The 19,603-nt window shown below is 54.0% G+C and overlaps 1 protein-coding gene across 4 annotated transcripts in view; it reads right to left on the bottom strand.

Annotated features, from left to right (window-relative positions):
• The window catches only part of PTPRU (protein tyrosine phosphatase receptor type U), an 84,331-nt gene extending 70,147 nt beyond the window's left edge, over positions 1-14,184 (bottom strand). For all 4 annotated transcript variants that reach the window (XM_012750775.2, XM_012750776.2, XM_012750778.2 and 1 more), the window contains exon 1: positions 14,008-14,184. In XM_012750775.2, the coding sequence (XP_012606229.2) occupies positions 14,008-14,080 (73 nt within the window). In that variant the 5' untranslated portion in view covers positions 14,081-14,184. The remainder of the gene's footprint in view (positions 1-14,007) is intronic.
• Positions 14,185-19,603: the final 5,419 nt, after the last annotated feature.

Below are 19,603 nucleotides of genomic sequence, written 5' to 3'. Positions count from 1 at the left end.
GGGTTTTAACCCCATCTGGGCTGGAAGTGCCACAGGGCAGCACGCAGAGAGGACATGGCTAGTAGGGAGGGTCAGGGAGGATTTCCTGGAGGAGGGGAACAGCTAACTTCAGCCTAAGCTGGGCCTGCCCCTAAGGATCTTAGCCAAGGCGTCCCCAAGGCAGAGAGATTGCCAGAAGGGAAGCTCAGGATCTAGAGCTCTGGGGCTCAGGCCCTTCTTGTTCCTTCACAAGTAACAAGGTAGCTGCCCTCAATGTCTCACCCATGGCCCTGGGGTGAGCCTGGGAGTGCCAGTGCGTGGCTTCCTCTTGTCTATCCTGAGCCAGGCCTCATGACCTGCCAGGACTCCCAGATCAACTGACCTAATTGGAGTGACACCCAGGCCAAGGTTTCTGCTCAGAGTGACCCCCCCAACCATCCGACCTCAGCCAGAGTAGCCACTAGATTGACTGACCCAAGTTGCTAAACCCCAGACAGACTGATCTCAGCCAGAATGGCTCCGAGCTGACTGTCCCTGGCCAGAGTGGCCCCAACCTCATATAGACGAGCCCTAGGCCATCCAACTTCAGCCAGAATGACCACCATTCTGACTGTCTGAGCCCAGATTGGCTGATCCTGGCCAGAATGACCCCTGACCTATGCCAAATACCCTACAACTATGCCAAATACCCTACAACTGACCCCAACCAGGGTGACCTCTTAGGCTGACTGACCCCATCTAGAGTGACCCCTTAACAAGAATAACTCCTTCTCCCTGATCCGTGTCCATCTCCAGACCTGTGTCTCTAGGCCAGGCCCAGATCTAGCTATGGCCCTTAGTGGGTAACATCTCTGGGGCTCCCCAAGCAGAGCCAGGTCACCCGAGATGGGAACAGCCAGCTCTCCCCGGTGCTAGGAAAAGCCCCATCACCTCCAGCTTGGGCAGCTCAGGAGCCAAAAGCCCCAGAGCCAAGGCCCATTTTCTACTAAGAAACTCAACTCCTGGGGAGGCTGCTAGCCCAATCGAAAAAAACCAGAATCAAACTAAATCAGAGTTCAGAACAGTAGCAGAGACTCCCTCTGGACTCATCGACACAGACTCGGGCACAGACATGTACACACACGTCAACACCACCGCGAGGGGGCCGCCACCTACCACATGACCACCTGCACTGGTGAATCCTCACAGCAACTCAGAAAACAGGTACTATTATTATTCCTATTTTACAGATAGAAATGGTCTCAGAGACATACAGTGGCTTACCCAAGGCCACACAGCTACAACTTACAGAAGCTTGGACTTAAACTACCTATCTTTATTCCAGGAGACTCGGCACAAACAAAATAAGGTCCTGATATTCTATTGGCCACGTGTCAGCTTCATTCACAGGACATTTGTTCCCTGACAGTACACAAGGATGACTAAGATCCCACCCTGCTCCCAGGGACTTCCAGGTCTGAGAGAGGGTGAAGGGGTGGGACAGAGCAGAGAAGGGTCAAGGCCACTGGAAGGGGTGCAGGGGAGGGTGCAGGGGAGGGAGCAGGAGGAGGGCAGAGGCTTCTTGGAGGAGGCTGCATCTGAGCAGAACCTGGAAGAACAGGTGTCACTCTGGCCAGGGGAAATGGGTGGCAGGGCACTAGAGGCAAAGGGCCCAGCAGAGCAAAGCGAGACAGTAAGTAAACACAGCTTTGTCAAGAGGACAGAGAGAAGCCCAGACTGGCCAGAGACCTAGCAGATGGGCCTGGAGGGAGGGAGGGAGGTTGAGGCCAGACCATGGAGGGCCCTAAATGCCAAGTGAGGAGTTCAGCCTTATTTTGAACTGGGGAGCCACGGTAGGTGCTTGAGCAGGAAAGTGCCTGAATTCAGATGAGGTAAGTGACACATCCTGTAAGCCATGAGTAGGACAGGCTGGCTTCTCCAGAGAGCACAACAGGGTCAGGAGGGAGCCTGGGACCCAGCCACCACGGGGTCCAGAGTCCGATGTCAGGAACTGGTGAGGAAAGGGGCCTCGAGTCCCCATCCTGGATGCAAACAGCACGCACTCCAGTAACACTCAGATGCAACACACACACACACACACACACACACACACACACACACACACACACACACACGACTCAACACTCAAATGTTCACACACACACACTTCCCATACTTCCTGCCCCACCCCACTTAGTCCAAGCCTTGGGGACACAATCTCAGTTAGGCTGGGAACAGGGAGAAGACCAGGCTCTCCTTGGGCACCCACCCCTGGGAGGCCTCCCAGAGAGGGTGGGCTGAATCAAGCCAGGACCCCCACGAGCTCCCCCAGCCTCAGCTCAAACTGGCCCCGCTACATTCCTCAGCTAATCTCCCCAATCTGGCAGGCGGTTGCCTGAGCAACCGTCAGCCACAATTTGGGAAGGCAGGGGGATGGTTTAGCCACATCCAGTTGGGCTCAGGCTGGGGTGAGGCAAGGGGCAGAGCTGGAGGAGTAGGGGGCGTCTCCCCGGTGTGCGGGTCTCCATGTCTCCACTGGCACGTTTCCACCGGCAGCTGTGCGTGTGTGGGCGCATGCACATGTGTGGACATGGCTGTGACAGTGACGGGACAGCCTGGTACCGAGTTTCAAGTACTCAGCTGGGAGGCAGGGGACCTGCATCACATTCCTACTGAGGCTCCAAGTCCCTCTGAGACTTGCCCTCTCCCAAGCCCTGCTTCCTCACCCCTGAAACGAGAATGGGGACCTCTGAGGCTGCTCCCACGTCTGCAATTCTGACTGCAGACTGCAGCGTGCACCACACGCAGACGCACAGCACACATGCAGAGCCCCACACTCTAATGTTCACCACACCTACTCCCTGTCCCAGGCCTAGTCCAGCCTTGGCGACACGATCTTGGTTGGGCACTCCATGTGCAGGGTGGCTTCCCAGAGAGGGTGGGTTGAATCAAGCCAGGACACCCACAGGCTCCCCCAGTCCCTTGTATGAGTGTGCACAAGAGTGAGAATAGGCCGGGCGCGGTGGCTCACGCCTGTAATCCTAGCTCTCTGGGAGGCCGAGGCGGGCGGATTGCTCGAGGTCAGGAGTTCGAAACTAGCCTGAGCAAGAGCGAGACCCCGTCTCTACTATAAAATAGAAAGAAATTAATTGGCCAACTAATATATATACAAAAAATTAGCCGGGCATGGTGGCGAATGCCTGTAGTCCCAGCTACTCGGGAGGCTGAGGCAGGAGGATTGCTTGAGCCAGGAGTTTGAGGTTGCTATGAGCTAGGCTGACGCCATGGCACTCACTCTAGCCTGGGCAACAAAGCGAGGAGACTCTGTCTCAAAAAAAAAAAAAAAAATCCCAGGAAAGAGAGGGACCCCGTGGGGAAGAGGAATGTGAGAGGGAGCATGGGTGCCTGAAAGCGGGGTTCTCCCAGGCAGGTGCTGTGAAGGTGCAGGTGTGCTACACTTACCAGCAAAGGCACAAGGCCATGTTCAATGGCGAGCAAGTGTCTAAGGAGGAGGCAGGTGTGTGGTGAGGTAGAGGGGAGTTGTGCATACTTGTGTGTGAGCCCCACAAGCATTGTGCACCAGACTTTCCTTACACCACACTGTACCCACTGTGGCTGCAGCTGCCACCAGTGTTTTCTGAAGACCCCAGGTAAATAGAGCCCATTTGCAATGACAGATTTTTGTGCCCTTTGGTTTGTCAATAGAACATCCAGTTCCCGAGGATGATGCAGGAGAAACAAAACTTCTCCAAACAGATTGCAAATTTAGGGGCTGGGATCTCACCCAACCCCAGGTACAGCCCTAACCGTGGCCTGGGGAACCCCAATAGAACCCCAACAACAAGGTTGGTCTATTTGATCTTCCAAAGCCATACCCTTATTCTAGGTAGCCCAGCCCAACCCTGGAACCAACACTAGCCTCAGCCCTGGAAATTCTTGCCTAACCCAGCCCTACCCCCAGTGCTCCATCCCAACTACAGCTCCATCGCAGGCCTAACTCCCACCTCCTGCCTGCCTGAGGTCAGGGACTGCCTTTCATGCCTTGGAACCCCACCTGCAAGCTCTGTGCATGGCCAATAGTGGCCAGATGGTTGACCCCATGATTCCAGCTAGTCTGACTCCAACCAACTGCACCCAGTTGCAGGACTGTGACTCCAGCCCGGGGGCCTGTCCCAGCCCATCCTGCTGCTCTCCTTACCCAGTCAACACATCCAGACCTAGGCCAGGGTTCCCAGAGCTGCCCATAGAGCCCTGAAGAACTCATGAGCAACAAATTATGGGCAGCGCTGGCAGCAATATGCCCATCTTCTAATCACCCAGAGGTCAGCATGGCTGCAACCAGGGAGATCACCCAGGGCTGGGCCACAGGAGGGGAAAGGTGAGCTGGCACCATCCACAGAAGCCAACACAGAGCCCAGCAATGTCAACATCCTGCCATCTCCACTGAAGATAGAAGGAAGCCAAATGCAGAAGGGGATCTTACCCTAGACCTGCTCCCCATCTCCCTGATCAACATGCACTACATATCCCAGAGTTAGCAGCAGGGCTGCCATAGTAGCAGTATAAGGGGAAGGTACAGGCCATGGCTGAATGCCAGACAGGCGAAGGGCCGAGTGGAGGGCTGTGCTGTGCAGAGATACAGGGGGCAGAGTTCACCGATCCCCTACAGTGCGGATGCCCTGTGTGAGGGTAACACACAGTGGGGAGTAGAGGGGCACGAGGCTGTGCACAAACCCACGCAATGCAGAGATGTGTACTTCATAAAGGCATGTGGAGAGTGAAGGCCGTGTAGTGCTGCAGGGTGGCATGTTGAGGGTGTGATGCAGCAGCTTTCCACTGTACAGACACGGAATGCAGTTATACGACACAGGGGAGCAGAGCACCTGGAATGCACAGACCCCACTACACACATCGGGTACTGCATGGCAGAACTGGTCAGGGCCATGATGCAGTGTGAGGTGTCACAGCCATCGTGGGCATACCCCAGAGCTACACGCAGCACCACACACCACTGCGGTGCCTGCAGCGATACGCTGGGCTGGCACTCAGTGCTACACAACAGGTGTACGAAGGAATGCTAAGGTGGTTAAGTTCAAACCTTACTAGATCTTCTTCTTCTCCAGACACTAGCACAGGGCCCTGCACATAGTAGGAGCTCCATGCATTCCCATGGGAAGGTTGTGTCCAGTGTAGGCATGCAGAACAGTACAGAGAGACAGGGAAGAGAAGGATGCAGTGCAGTACAGGAGAAACTGGTGGGTACAGCAACCCTGTCCAGAATGCAAGCTCAATACAGTCCCAAGGAGCAGAGTACGTGCTGACTCGAGGGCAAGAGTAGGAAGTGGCACAAAAACAGAGTGTAGTGAAGATGCCATGTGGAACAGTGGATTCTATGCAAGGGCCTTGAGTCCTAAAATCCAGTATTGTGCACACAACCTGACAGCAAACAAGTACACTGCAGGGTAGAGGCTCTTGGCAGTAACCCTGTGCAGTGCACAAATGCAATGCCAGTTACTGTGCAATGGTGATGCTCGCAAAAACCCAAACCAGTCCCAAAGCCCAACAAAGTGGTCCCAAGCTGCACTACAGGTATAGACTCCCTGAGCAACGTGTAATGTGGGGCAGAGGTGCACTGCAGGGAGGGCACTTGATGCAAAGATGTTGCTCACCTGGGGCTGCCAACAGAAACCTGGGAGAAAACACCAGCCAACAGACACCTCGCTGGTAATATAGCGAAAAGCTGAGGTAGCATGGGGCAGTGTTACAGCAGCAGCGGTGCAGCGTAAGGGCTGGGCTGGAAGGCACATATCCAGTGCAGAGCAGTGAAACAGTGGGACAGAAGTGTCATGTGAAACAAAGGTGCACTGTGTTAGTACAATACAACAGCAGAATGCAGGGGGGGAAGTGTGCAGAAACTCAGGAAAGTTCACATGCCTGATGCAGTACAGATGCCCATGCAGTGATGCAGTGCATTACAGAGCTGCCACGTGACACAAAGATGGAATGTTGTGGTAGCATGCCATCTGTAGGCACAGTGCAGTGCTGCAACGCGAGGAGCTATGGCCAAATCCCAGGAGTGTCTGATACCCAGTGCAACACAGACTGCCCAGTGAGGTGCTGCAGTGTAGAGAACATAAATGCTCTAGAATGCAAACACACAACGTGGCCATAGAAAGCCATGTGTTGGTCTCAAATGGTGCAGTGTGAGGGGCTCTGTCTAGAAACCCAGGAGACTCCACCTTCCCAGTAAAACACTGACATCCATTAGAGTAACAGTGTAAAAGAGAGCTGCGGAGATACACCAAGCAGGACAGCTGCAGGATGGAGGCACAGTCCAGTGGGACAATGCAAAGGCAGGGTGTGCAGAAACTCAGCAGAGCCCACACACCCGGTGCAATGCAGAATGCCAGTGCAGTGGAGCGCTAAGATGCAGTACAGCGCAAGCAAGCTGGATCCAGGACCCCAGTAACACACACCCAGAGTAGTCCAGAGCCCTGATGCAGTGTGTTTATGTAACGCAAGGCAACAATGTGTCATACTGCAAAAGTGTTGTGGGGAGGACTGTGATGCCTCTCTGTGTTGCAACAGGGGGGAGAGGAACCCAGACCCCTGGAGAACCCTATCCCTGCAGCTCTGCCAGGCTGGGCTGGCTCAACCCACGGGTTGGGGTCTGAGGCCTCATCTGCCTTGTCCCCCATCCTCCAACATCTTCCACTACAGTGACTCTCCAAGGGCACAGGATGAAGCCACTGCCACCCACAGGATAGGCAGTCTAGAGCTGAGCACATTGTCCAGGTATTTATATCAGAGCAGGGCCCTGGATTGCTGGCAGCCAAACAATGAATTCAGAATCTGCTGATAAAGCTTTTGGACAATTAAAGTGTATCCCCTGGCCCCCAGCCCAGGGCAGGACAGAGTGGGGCAGGACAGAAGAGGGACAGAGAGGCAAACCTATTGGATTAGGCCCTGGCACAGGGTGGGCAGGAAATTAGAGGAACAGGAGGGAGGTGGTGACAATTCAGCCAGACTCAACCACCCAGGCCAGTCATTCCCCCGCCCCCCATCCCCACCACCTCCATCAGAAGCCAAGAACAAACTTTTCTGTGCATATAGGATGTCCGCACACATGCACACTGTAGTCAGCACCTACCGTGCTTACTATGTGCAGGACCTGTTCTAGATATGCACAAACACAAAATACATCCTCACAACAACGCAAGTGGTGTGTCCTTTATCATCCCCATTTCACAAACACTAAAGGCTCGGAGAGGTCAGTAACTGGCCCAAGTGCCACGTGGCTAGTAGCGGTGGATCCAGAATTAGAACCATCCCGATGGTCTGGGCCCTGAGCCTGCACTCTTAACTACCACATGCTGGGCACAAACACATTTTGACACACATGCACAACCACAGGGACACACATACATGCACATAAACACACACAAACACATACATTCTGAGCATGCATTTCCCACTCGCTCAGCTGAGACCCACCTGCCTGACCAGATAGGTTTCTGGTACCTCTCAGCTGTCACCTTTCATCCCTAGCTGTCCCACATCCCCCTGTTCTTTCCATCCCCCACCTGTCCCCCAACCCTCAGTTGCTCCCCAGCACCACTTGTCCCCTCATTGCCAGCTGTCCTCTTCCCCAGAATTACCTTTGCCACCAGGTATGGCCTATCCCTCAGCTGTCACCCTAGCTGCAGCTGTGATCTTGCCCATCAAATATACCCCCACCACCCCTTCCCAATACCCTCATCCCAATCCTTCCCCACAGCTTCTGCCCACAATCTCCCAAACCTTAGCCCTTCTAAGCCCCCTTTCTCTTTGTCCCTTCTGAGTCCCCACTTGGTCCTGGGGTCTGCACCTTGAGAATCTGCCCGAGACCTCATGAGTCATCCAGTAGCAGCATCTTCTGAGTTGCCCACCTCAGGGGTCCTCCCATAGCCATTCTGCAGGCGATGGCAGCTCCCACCCAGAGCCAGACAAGGAGGCATACTGAAACACTCACAATTGTCCTAGGAGCCCTGCTCCTGCCCAACCCCTCCCCAAGCCTTTCCTATGCACCCAGAGGTTCCCACTGATGCAAACACTTGGAGGGCACCTGCCATGCATGGGCCGGGGACCAGAGATGACAAAGACACAGCCCGCTCCACAGGGGGCTCCTGGCCTAGTGGAGAAAGGAGATGGAAAACAACAGCAGCCCACTCTCACATGTGCATTATGGGAGAAACCTGACCAACTGCGCAGGGACAGGGCTGGGAAGGCCTCACTGCACCAGAGGCAATGAAGCCGGACTCTGAAGACCGAGCAAATAGGCAGACCCCACCAGGTGAGAAAGGGAGGGGTGTTCCCGGCAGAAGGCACAGCATGTGCAAAGGTAGAGAGGTGTGAAGGGACATGGCAGGCTCTGGGATAGACCGTAAGCCTGGTGATCTTGGATCAGAATGTGGACAGACAGGAGCGGGGTCAGGGAGGTGAGGCATACAGTGAAGCTGCCTTGGAAAGAAAGGGCTGGTCACGCAGGGCTTCATCTGCCATGTCAGGCTTTAGGTTTTGTCTCCGGGGTGCTGGGGAGCCTTCAGCTTGGGGCAAGGGAGTGGCAGCACCCTATGTATGCTTAGAAAGGTCATTCAGGTCACAGGGTAGTGAAGCATAGGAAAGCAAAAGGCTGATGGCAGGATGGAGACCAAGGAGGAGCAATTGCAATAGTCCAGGCAGGAAATAATGAGTCTGCAGAGAAGGGGACAGACATGGACTCAACAAAATCTTTCTCCACAGCCACTGAGTAAGGATCTGTCCAGACATGTCCACTCCCTGAGGTGCCCAGGTCTCACTAAGCTGCAGCAGGCCTCACACCTCTGGACCAGCAAGTCCCTAGAACTTTCCAGGAGGATGGAAATGTTCTCCACCTGCACTAACCAGTACAACAATAGCCACTAGCAACATGTGACTCTTCAGAACTTGCAATCTGGCTTGAGCAACTGAGGGATGGAATTTTTATTTTCATTTTCATTAATGTTAACTAATTTGAATTTAAAAACACATGCAACTAAGTGGCCACTGTACTGGAGAATGCAGGTAGAGGACATTACCATCACTATAGAAAGTTCTAGTGGATAACAACGCTCTAGATTAACTAACTATGGAGAAACAGAACCACCTGGGCCTTCTTCCCAGGCTTTGGGAAGGAGGTCCCAGAGGCTGAGTTGGGGACAGCCACTAGCACACTCCCACCCAACATATCCACACCCCATTCCTGGATACGCAGATATTCCCATAGGACATCAGGGCACCTCCACACCAAAACATGCAAATAGACACATGGCACCTCACACCCTGATTCACAAATACTGGATACTTCAACACACGGGTACTCCACACTCAGATACCCAGACATGTGGGTACCCCTATACCCAAACACCCAGACACCTGGACACAACACAGAGACACTCTGCACTTAACCACTAACCTGAAGATTCCTAGATGCCTGGATACTCCAACCTCCAGATCCAGAGACACTGAGACATCCTCTGCACACCCTGATCCTCCCACACCCTGGTACTGGGATACCCACACCTAGATACTGTGATATCCCCCATCCAAACAGCTCTGCACCCAACTCCAAGAATTTGACACTTGCATATCCAGACACCCTAGTGTCAGGCTCCCCAGGGATCAAAGCACCTGTTCTTGGTCACCTCCTTACTCCAAACTCAGATCCTGCCACACCAGGGTAACCAGATATGGCTAGACACCCTGATAGGCCACATATATGCCCTGTGCCCCCAGCTACAATCACACACACACTCACTCACTCTCTCTCTCTCTCTCTCTCTCACACACACACACACACACAACTCTGACTGCCCAGAAGCCAGGGTCCCACTTATGCACACCTCTGCCAGCCTCCCAACCCCACCTGCAAGGGCCACCCTGGAAGCAGGTCCCCTCCCACTTCCCCAGCACACAGCAGCCAGGACAGAAGCTGTGATTCCACTTGCCCACCCCAGGATCTGGGACTGAGGATGGAGGGAGGATCTTCTGGAAGGCTTCCCAACCCCTCCTAGCACAGCGCCCTCCCTTTGCCCTCCCTCCTCCCCAGACGCTCAGACTGACCGTTGAGACTCAGTGCCTCACCAACTGTCACAAAGGCCTGAGACTGGGGCTGGACAGGCCCTGCCAGCTGCTGAGGGTGGAGATAGAGCCTGGGGGAGGGGCTCGCAGGCAGGAGACCTGCTCCTTTCAGTCTCTGCCAGGGACTTAACAGCCCCAACTCAAAGCTCCCAGATGACCCTCTCTACATGGCCTTTTCACAACACAACACCATTCCCCAGCAGAATTTTCCAGATTCCTGGAGGGAAACCCTACTTCTTTAATCTCTACCTTCAGTGGAGTCAGTGCGCCCCCATCTGGCGTCTTCAGCTCTGAACTTGATCTCCTCAACTTCATTCATTCTTTCATGTCACATACATTTATTCAGACTGGGTGGGCCAGGCCTTGTGCCTGACACTAAGGATTCAGAGGGGAACTAAATACCCAGCCTCTGTCCTCACGGGGCTCAAGCTCTAGTAGGGAGACAGGACCAATAAACTGTAATTACAATAATTACAATGTTAAGTAAAAATCCAATCAACCCCCACTCCTGCCTCCTGGGCTAGGACTAGGCATACCCAAGGAAGGCTTCAGGGAGGAGGTGATGTCTAAGCTGAGAGCTGAGCAAGTTGCAGGAGTTCGCCTGCCGGGAGGTGGAGTTAAGAGAGTTCCAGGGAGAAAGCACCGCTCGTGCAAAGGCCCGAGAGGAGCAGGCGAGCCATGGGCACTTGGGGGCTACTGGCGAGAAGGTCAGGCTGGCCAGATCACAGGATGCAAAGGGCAAGTGACACCAAACAAGATGGGGCTGGACAGGCAAGCAGCAGGGCCAAGGGGCAAGGACATAACCCTGAAAGCAAGGGGGAGCCTTCAGAGGGCTCTAAACCCGAGTTCAAAACATGACTCTTAGCAAGATCCCTGCTCTGTGGAGGGAAGAGGCTGGAGTCTTCCTGCAAGTGAAAGGAGCAGGAGGAGAGAAGGGGATAGTTAAGAGAGCCTCTGAGGTGTCACGGGGACAGGACACAACAGGATGCAGGAGGAGGGAACAGGGTGGAGGGAGGAAGGGGGCACGAAGCACCCCCTCCAACTCTGGCTACCTCTGCCCTGCATGGAAAGGCCAGCCCACCCACAAGCCCAGCCCAGCTGATGAAAGCACCGAAGCATGACAGCATGCCTCCAGCAAGCAGGGTGCCCCAGCTCAGCACCCCCACCCCGGCCACTAGCTGCTTCCTGCAGAGTCCCCTCCTCCAGCCCCAGCGAGGAGGGAAGGGCCGCCGGATGCCCAGACAAGCCTTTATTGCCCAACCTGAAACCACTGGGCAGCCTCTCCCTCATTCCAGCTGTCCGCAACTGCAGCCACTGAAAGGACCAAATGAACAAGAACACGGCAGAATAAACTACCGCCAGGTTTGCTCCGCTGAGAGACATCGCATCCTCGCCCCACTCGGGAAACTCAGGAGGCACTCAGGGAGCTGGGCTGACCGTGCCCAGACTGGGGATAGGGAGATATCACACCCTCTATTAAGGGTTTCTGAATTAAGCTCTAATAGTAACAGCTACTAAGGGGCCAGAAAATTTAGAAGTGAAGTGACTTGCCCAAGGTCAACTGAACAGCAAGTGGCAGAGGCAGAATTTCAACCCAGGTTACCCTGGGTTCAAATCACAGCCTCTGGGGCTTTGTAACAACCCTCAACCCCATTTTCCGGTCACTCACAGATAGAGCCTAACTTTACAAGGTACTACAAAGCACCATACACTATTATTACCATACCAGGGGGCAGATGAGGAAATGGAGGCATGAAGAATGGGAGTGACTTGCTCTAGGTATCACTCCCAAACCTCAGTTCTTGACAGTCCCCACTACTAGCAGGAGTAGGGGCACGGAAAACGAAATGTGGGGGATGGGGACCATACGATACCCCCCAGTTTGATCTCAGGGTGCAGAAGGGAGACACAGTTGTTACAGGACATGGGGAAGGAGTTGGGGGAGGACTGGGAGGGAGGTCGCCTTGGGCGTCCTCTCCGGCACAGGGAGGTCAAAGCTAAAACTGTGCCCATAGCTCCTGGCCTGCAGGGCGAGGCCCAAGTGCGAACCAGGGCTGGGGAGAACTCAGGAGCCACCAGAGCTCCTGCCAGAGACGTCCCAGCGGGCCGCGGGGCCGCGACTTCGATCCCGATCCCGGGAGGTCCCGGGAGGTCCGTTGTCTGTGGCTGGCGGCCAGCCGGGAGGAGGCGGTTCCGGCACGTGTCTCAGCTCCGATCCTGCCTGGCCAGAGCGTCTCTCCGTTACTCAGCGCCTGGGGTGCCCAGCTGGAGCCGCCCAGCCGGTGGTGGGGGTGGGGCTGTTGGGGGTGTCTGCAGGAGGGGAGGGTACCCCTGCAACTCCGCAGGAAGGGGCTGTGGTCTGGGATCCCAGGCCTCAAGTGTGGGACACGCACACACAAACACACACCCAACACGCCGTCCGCAGCAGCGCTCGGACGCGCACACGGACACACAAGCTCCGTATACACGCATTCGGATACGCGAACACGCACACACCGAAAGACGCCAGACTCCGAACACACCCAGAGCGCGCGATCGCACAGAGGACAGGAGCGCGGAGACACACGGACACTGTCTTACACACCCGTGCACACACGGCGGGCCCGGCCGGCCGGGAGGCCGCACGAAGTTGCGGACTGGACCAAGGGAGTGTCCCAGGAGACCCCGGCGTCCAAGGCGCGTCCTGCGCCCGCGGGAGGGGCGCCGTCCCGCAGCGGCCAGCCAGGCCCTGCCCGCGCCCCGACGCCGCAGCCCCGCCCGGGCGCAGCCCCCCGCCCGCCGCCTCCCGAGCCGCCGCGCCCGGCCCCGCAGGAGCGCCCGCGCGCCGCCCCCCCCCCCGCCCCGCGAGCCCCCGCCGGCCCGGGCGCCCCGCAGCCCCGGCGCCGCCTCGGATCTGCCGCCCGCCAGCGCCGCGCGGAACTTGCGAAACAACAAACAGCCCGACAGGCCGGAGTCGGCGGCCGCGGGCCCGCTCCTCCCCCCAGCCTCGGGCCCTGCCCGACCCGGGAGCCCAGGGGGCGCCGCCGCGACAACTTGTTCCGGCCCGGCGCGCCACACACGCGCACACGCACGCACACACACACGTCCTGCCACCGCCCCCTCGGGCGGCCCGGCCCCGGGCACACACTCGACCGCGGCCCAGGCGCGCACCACACTCGCAACATTCCTGGACGCGCAGCCGGCACACACGGACACACTCACACACACTCACATCCGCTCCAGACTCGCTCCCACACACGCATTCCCGACACACTTGGCATTCACACGGACCCACGCAGCCCCGGCGGCGCACACCACAAACCCCAGACACTCCCACACGTACACAGCGCGCGGACACACACGTTCCGGACCCATTCCCACGCCGTCACACGCGATCTCACAAGCACACACCACACACGCTTCCTTGGATGCACACTCAGGCAGGATCCACGGAGCACCCCCGACCACATGCGTAACACAACACACAACCCATTCTCAGACACACAAACAGCACTCCTGGCCACTGCATACAAAATGCAAACAAATGCAACACATTAGCAGATACAACTCCAGCCACACAACCAAACTCAGATGCACACACTACACACAAATCACCTACTTGGCCACACAAACACTACACACTGGCAGACACACAAGAGACAGCGCACACCCAACGCCTCGAGGCACACACATTCACCCCAACACACTCGCGCACACACAAGACAGCTCCTTCTCTTGCACACGGAACTCACGGACACACAACATTCGCAGGCACACAACACCCGGGGCACACAACTGCACATCCTACACTCAGACACACACAGGGAGCCCGCTCACAACGCCCGGCCTCCCGACACTCACACTTTCTTCCGAGCTACGCCACGGGCCCCGGGGCTCGGCGGGGCAAGCTGGGTCCGACCGCCGTGCGCTTACCTGCCGGAGTCTCGGTCTCGGGCGCGCAGAGCTGGAAGGTGAGCGCCAGGACGAGCGCCTGGGCGCGGGCCATGGCGGGAGCGCCGCCGCCTGTCCCGGGGCCCGGCGCGGGGGGCGCCGCCGCCGGAGCCCGAGCCGAGCCCGAGGCGAGCCGGAGCCGGAGCGGAGCAGCGCGGCGCGGAGCGGGACTGGCGCCGAGTCCAGAGCGGGAGCCGGAGCGAGCGGGGCGCTGACGTCAGGTCCCGCCGCGCGTTCGGCGGTCTCGGGGCGCCCCCTGCTGGCGGTGGCGGGTGCTGCTGCGGGTCCGGTCGCCCGCCGACCCGGCGCGCCCCTCCCCCACTCCCGCATCCCGGCCGGAGGCCCCGACGCCTCTGCACTGACAGGCACCAACATTCCAAGCGAACACACTCATTGCCCACACCTAGGTCCCGCATAGCGCTCTCAGGGACAGTGACCCAGGGACACACTGCCTGTCTGTCCCATCTGATGCTTGAATCCCTTCTACCTTGGCCCCTCCAAATGGGCATTCATACATATCTCCAAGGACAGGGCTCTCATCGCGTATCAAAAGCAGTTGTTGCAGCTTTGGAAAGGCCGGCATTTAGAAAGTTCTTCATTTTCATGATGTGCAGTCTGTCTCCCTCACCAGCACTCACTGGCCCTACTCTATCCCCTGGACACACGAGTTAGGTATATTTGGGCCTCTACCCAATACAAGCCCTTGCGCAATTATCTGCAAACTAGTTGTCCATTACTATGTAAGACCAGGCACCTTGTATGTGTTTTACCCACATGGAATCATTTCATCTTCATCATAACCTTATTAGATATGTACTACTATATTCCCATAACACAGTTGAGAAAATTGAGGCACAATGAGAGAGTGACTTTTCCAAGGTTGGACTTTTTTTGCAGCAGCACCAACATTTGAATCCAGGTTTTCTGGCTTGAATTGAATAGGGGCTGAGACCTGGAAACCCATTCATTCAACAAATACTTATTAGATACTGATTCAATTATTCAGCAATTACTAGGTTGGGCGAGGTGGCTCACACCTATAATCCCAGTAGATTGGGAGGCCCAAGTGGGACAATTACTTGAGACCAGGAGTTTGAGGCCAGCCTGGTCAACATCAGCCAGAACTCATCTCTACAAAAATAAGAAAAAATTAGCCAGGTGTTCTAGCTACTTGGGAGGCTGAGGCAAGAGGATGGCTTGAGCCCAGGAGTTGGAAGCTGCAGTGAGCTACGATTGCATCACTGCACTCCAGCTTGAGCAACAGAGCAAGACTCTGTCTCAAAAAAAAAAAAAAAAGATTACTATAGGCCAGGTGGAGATACAAAACAGATAAAAAATCAGATGGGGTGGCTCACACCTGTAATCCTGGTACTTTGAGAAACCAAAGCAAGAGAATTGCTTAAGGCCAGGAATTCAGAACAGCCAGCACAAGAACAAGACCCTATCTCTACAAAAACATAGAAAAATTAGTTCAGTGTGGTGGTGCGCACCTGTATTCCCAGCTACTTCGGAGGCTGAGGCAGGAGAATCACCTGGGAGTTTAAGGTTGCTGTGAGCTAGGCTGATGTCACTGCACTCCAGCCCAGGCAACAGAGTGAGACTCAAAAAATAAAAATCCCTACCCTCACAGAGCTTACATGCCAGTGAAAAGACAAAAACAATAAATAACAACAACATCCCACTACTGGATATATATAAAAAAAAAAAAAAAAAAAAAAAAAAAATAACAACAACAACAAAAAGCAAATCCTCTGTTTATATCCCTTATCATGTCTCATACACCAGAGAATTTAAGGGGAAAAAACAGTGAGGGGGACAGGGATTGTTGCAGTTTTAAACAGAGGACCTGCTATATGATGTATTCATTATTTGTCCCCACCTCTAGCAATGAACTCCCTTAGGGACTTTAACGAAGGACTTCATCTTATATCCAGTGCCTGGTATCTGGCAGACAGTTGGTGCTCAAAAAATATTGAATGAATGAATGAATGAATGAATACAGACATTGTCCTTGCCTTCATGAAGCTTACTATCTAGCAGATGGCATGTCCATGAACATATAATCACAATCTTTAACAAGTGCAGTCTGAAAGACATGGGTGGCATGCTATGATGGAGAATGTGGGGGAGAGGTGTCTACTTTCGATAAGGTGGTCTAAGAGGGCTTCACTGAGGAAGTGACACGGTGACATTTGAGCTGAGACCTGAAGTATGAGAAAGAGCCAGACTCATGCAAATTGGTGGGGAGGAACATTGCAGGGAGAGGGGACAGCCTGTACAAAGGCAGGAGCTGGTGGGTTTGAGGAGCCACAAGGAGGCCAGGGTGGCTGAATGGGGTGAGCTTGGGGAGAGGGGAGCCAGGTGCCACTGGAGAGGTGGGCAGGGCCTGCAGGTCACACAAGAAACTACAGGCAAGGAAGGGGCTTTGGGTTACAGCCGAAGACCAAGGGGAAGCCATTGGAGCATGAGGCAGAAGAGTAATAAGTTCTGATCTCTGATTTGTTTAAAGTCCCCCAAGCAGCCGAGTAGAGAACAGAGGGCAGAGGCAGGGACCCCCACAGGCAAATGGGCCAGGCAGAGCCTGGGAGTTCAAGGTATACCTAGGCCCTCCACTCCCAGCTGGCCTCACACTGATATCGGCCACACCTAGAATCTGCCCTGGGGCTGAGGAGGCTGAGCTGAAGGTTCCTCAGCTCCTGGGCTCTTCTCTTGTGAGTGCTGATGAGCTCCAGGGTGAGATGGGGAAGGGGCTAAAGGACACAGAGCAGGCAAAGACCAGAGGCAGAGAATTAAACAGAGAGGCAGTCACAGGAGGAGAGAGACAGAAGCAAGAAAAGAGTGATGAGGAAGACACCAAGATAGACAGATGCTGGAGCAGACATGATCCAGAGGGGGAGCCCCAGATAAAAGGAGGTTCAAGGACAGAAAACCAGTGAACAGTAAAAACAACCAAGGCTGCTTTTTGCAAAGGACACTTGAGGGAGCCTCATGACAGGAGTTGACCACTAGTCCCATTTTATGGATGTGGCAACTGAGGCTCAGAGAACATAAGGCACTTGCCTAAGGTCACACAACTAGTAAATAGTGGACCCAGGACTTGAACTCAGGTCTGAATGATTCCACATCCCTTTACTCTTTGTGCAGGGAAAGATGGCAGAGACTGCAACAGAGGGAGAAAGAGAGTACACGCAACAGGTGGACAGGTGAAAACAGAACATTCTGCTTTACTTCAAAAAGACCACAAACTTCTATAATCCTTGGGAAGAAAGGAAGAAGGAAAGTCCTGGCCTGGAGTGACCAGCCCAAATCTAGGGAAAAGGAGATGCAGCACAGACAGTGCCAGGCCATAAGGAAATTCAATTCCCTGCAACTCATGGAATATTTATGACACCTCCCCTGTGCCAGGCCTCATATTGAGTGCTGGTGTCATGGAGATGAACCAAACACAGCTCCACTCTTGCCTGGAGGGGAAAGTGGGCACATAAATAACTAAGAGACCATGTGCTAAAGGCCATGATACCAGCCCAGAGAAAACACAAAGGCAGTAGCAGTTTACTCAACCTAGGGGGTTGGGAAACAACATCAAAGAAATGATATCTGAACCTGAAATTTCCCAGGTGAGATAAGGCAGGGAAGAGCATTTTAGGCAGAAGGAACAGCCTGAATAAAGGCTTAAGACCAAGAAGTGCTGGGAAAGGTGGGTATCAGGTATGGTTGGATCATAGGCTATGCACAGTCCAACAGTAGAAGATAAAGCTGGGAAGACAGGGTGGGAGTCAAGAGTGCAAAGGGTCTTGAATGCAAGGTCAGGACAATTAGACTTGAACCCTTCAATCAGTGGCTCTCAAATGATGGCCTGGACTCTAAGTGAGGGCTATTGAGATGCACGTAGGGGAGCAAAATCCAGCCCCAAAGAGGAAGACTTGCTGGGTGATTCTTCAGGCATCCTGGCTGGGCCGCCCAAGAATTCAGAAGAGCCAATTTGGTAGAGAAGATATTGTCAGCAGCTCAATGTTACCTAGTAAATCTTACAACTTTGGGGGGGGGGTTATTTTGTACCTCTCAGCACAAGTAGGCCTGTGTGTCATTGTGAAAATAGGTGAGTAAAACTGGTTATTGTATGTGTGCGTGCACATGTATGCTTGCACATGACTGTGGGACCATGTCCTTCCCCCACCACGGGACACTAACTTTCTCTAATAATAAAAACAAGTACAAATATTTATTGAGCCCATACTGACCCAGAGCCTAGTCTGTTTTGTATGTGATGTTTCTCATTTAATCTTCACAATAACCCCCTGATAATATTTCTCAAATGCTTCCATGTGCCAAGCATTATACTAAATGCTTGAAGTGAATAATATTTTGCTTGATCCTCACAACAACCTAGAAACAGATAACTAGTATTCCCTGAATTTTAAGCATAAGGAAATAAAGACACAGTAAGGCCAAGTGACTTGTCCAAAATCAAATAATTGGAAAATGGCAGAGCCAGGACTCAGAGCCAGGTGTGCTGGAGTCCAGCTCACACACCCTTGCTCACAGTACTTTGCTGTACTCTCTTCCTGAGAGGAAAGCTCTGACATGGCAAGTATTGGGTCAGTAAAATCCGGCCAAAGGAACTCTTCCTTATCCTTCAAAGCCCCTGGCTCAGCGTCTTTCAAAGCTTGTTGCGTGGGCCACCTGCATCAGAATATTTTCGGGAGCTTGTAAGGATGTAGATTCTGGGAACCCCCACCCCACGAGATTCTAATTCAGTAGGTCTGAGATGGGACCTTGGATTATTTTTATGCACACAGAAGATTTTGAGTCACAGGGCTGGCTCCTACGGCACCTCCTCCAAAATCCCCGGCCTTCACCCCCACCCCCACACCAGAGCACCTCTCTTCTTGAGACTACAGCAGTGCACTCTGGCATGTGCTAACGTTCAACTGGGGTTTTAGTTATTTTCATATCTTCCCTATACCAAAAATAAGATCTAGCTTCTTTACAGGGCTACATCTTTTTACAAAGCCTTTCCAGTGTCCCACTTAATCCCTTTCTACACCATGAGCATTCTGAGAGGGGCCCCTGCTCCTTATGATTCCTACCTCATAGCTGAACACACTTAGCTTTTTTTTACAATGTATTCTACCATCCAAGATAACATTCTTCTATTGCTTCATCCAAGCCTCACAACAATCTGGAAGGAGGTATATTGTCCCCATTGTGGCGATGAGAAAACAAAATCGGAGTTTCACTTGCTCAAGGTGGCCAAGCTAAGAAACGGCAGGGCTATGATTTGAACCTACGTCTTCTGACTCTACGTCCCGTACTCCTGCCTCCGTATCCCCGTACATCTGCTTTCCCCAGTGTAGGGAAGTAGTTTGCCTCCCTATGCTGTAACAGGGTAGTGGAGATTAAATGAGATGATGCCTTAAAGGGCCTGGCTCAAAAACTATTCAATAAAGGGTGGAAGAAGGGGAAACTCAGGCCAGGGGAGAGTAAATGACTTTCCCCAAATCAAACAGCAAACTATGAGCTGCAGACACAGCTTTAGGCCAGTCCCATACTCTCCTTGCTGGGGGAGCTGCTTTGG

The sequence above is a fragment of the Microcebus murinus genome, chromosome 2 (genome assembly GCF_040939455.1).
Source record: "Microcebus murinus isolate Inina chromosome 2, M.murinus_Inina_mat1.0, whole genome shotgun sequence".
NCBI classification, from domain to species: Eukaryota; Metazoa; Chordata; class Mammalia; order Primates; family Cheirogaleidae; genus Microcebus; species Microcebus murinus.
The sequence above is the reverse complement of the archived record's forward strand: the minus strand, read 5'-3'. Positions and strand labels throughout refer to the sequence as shown.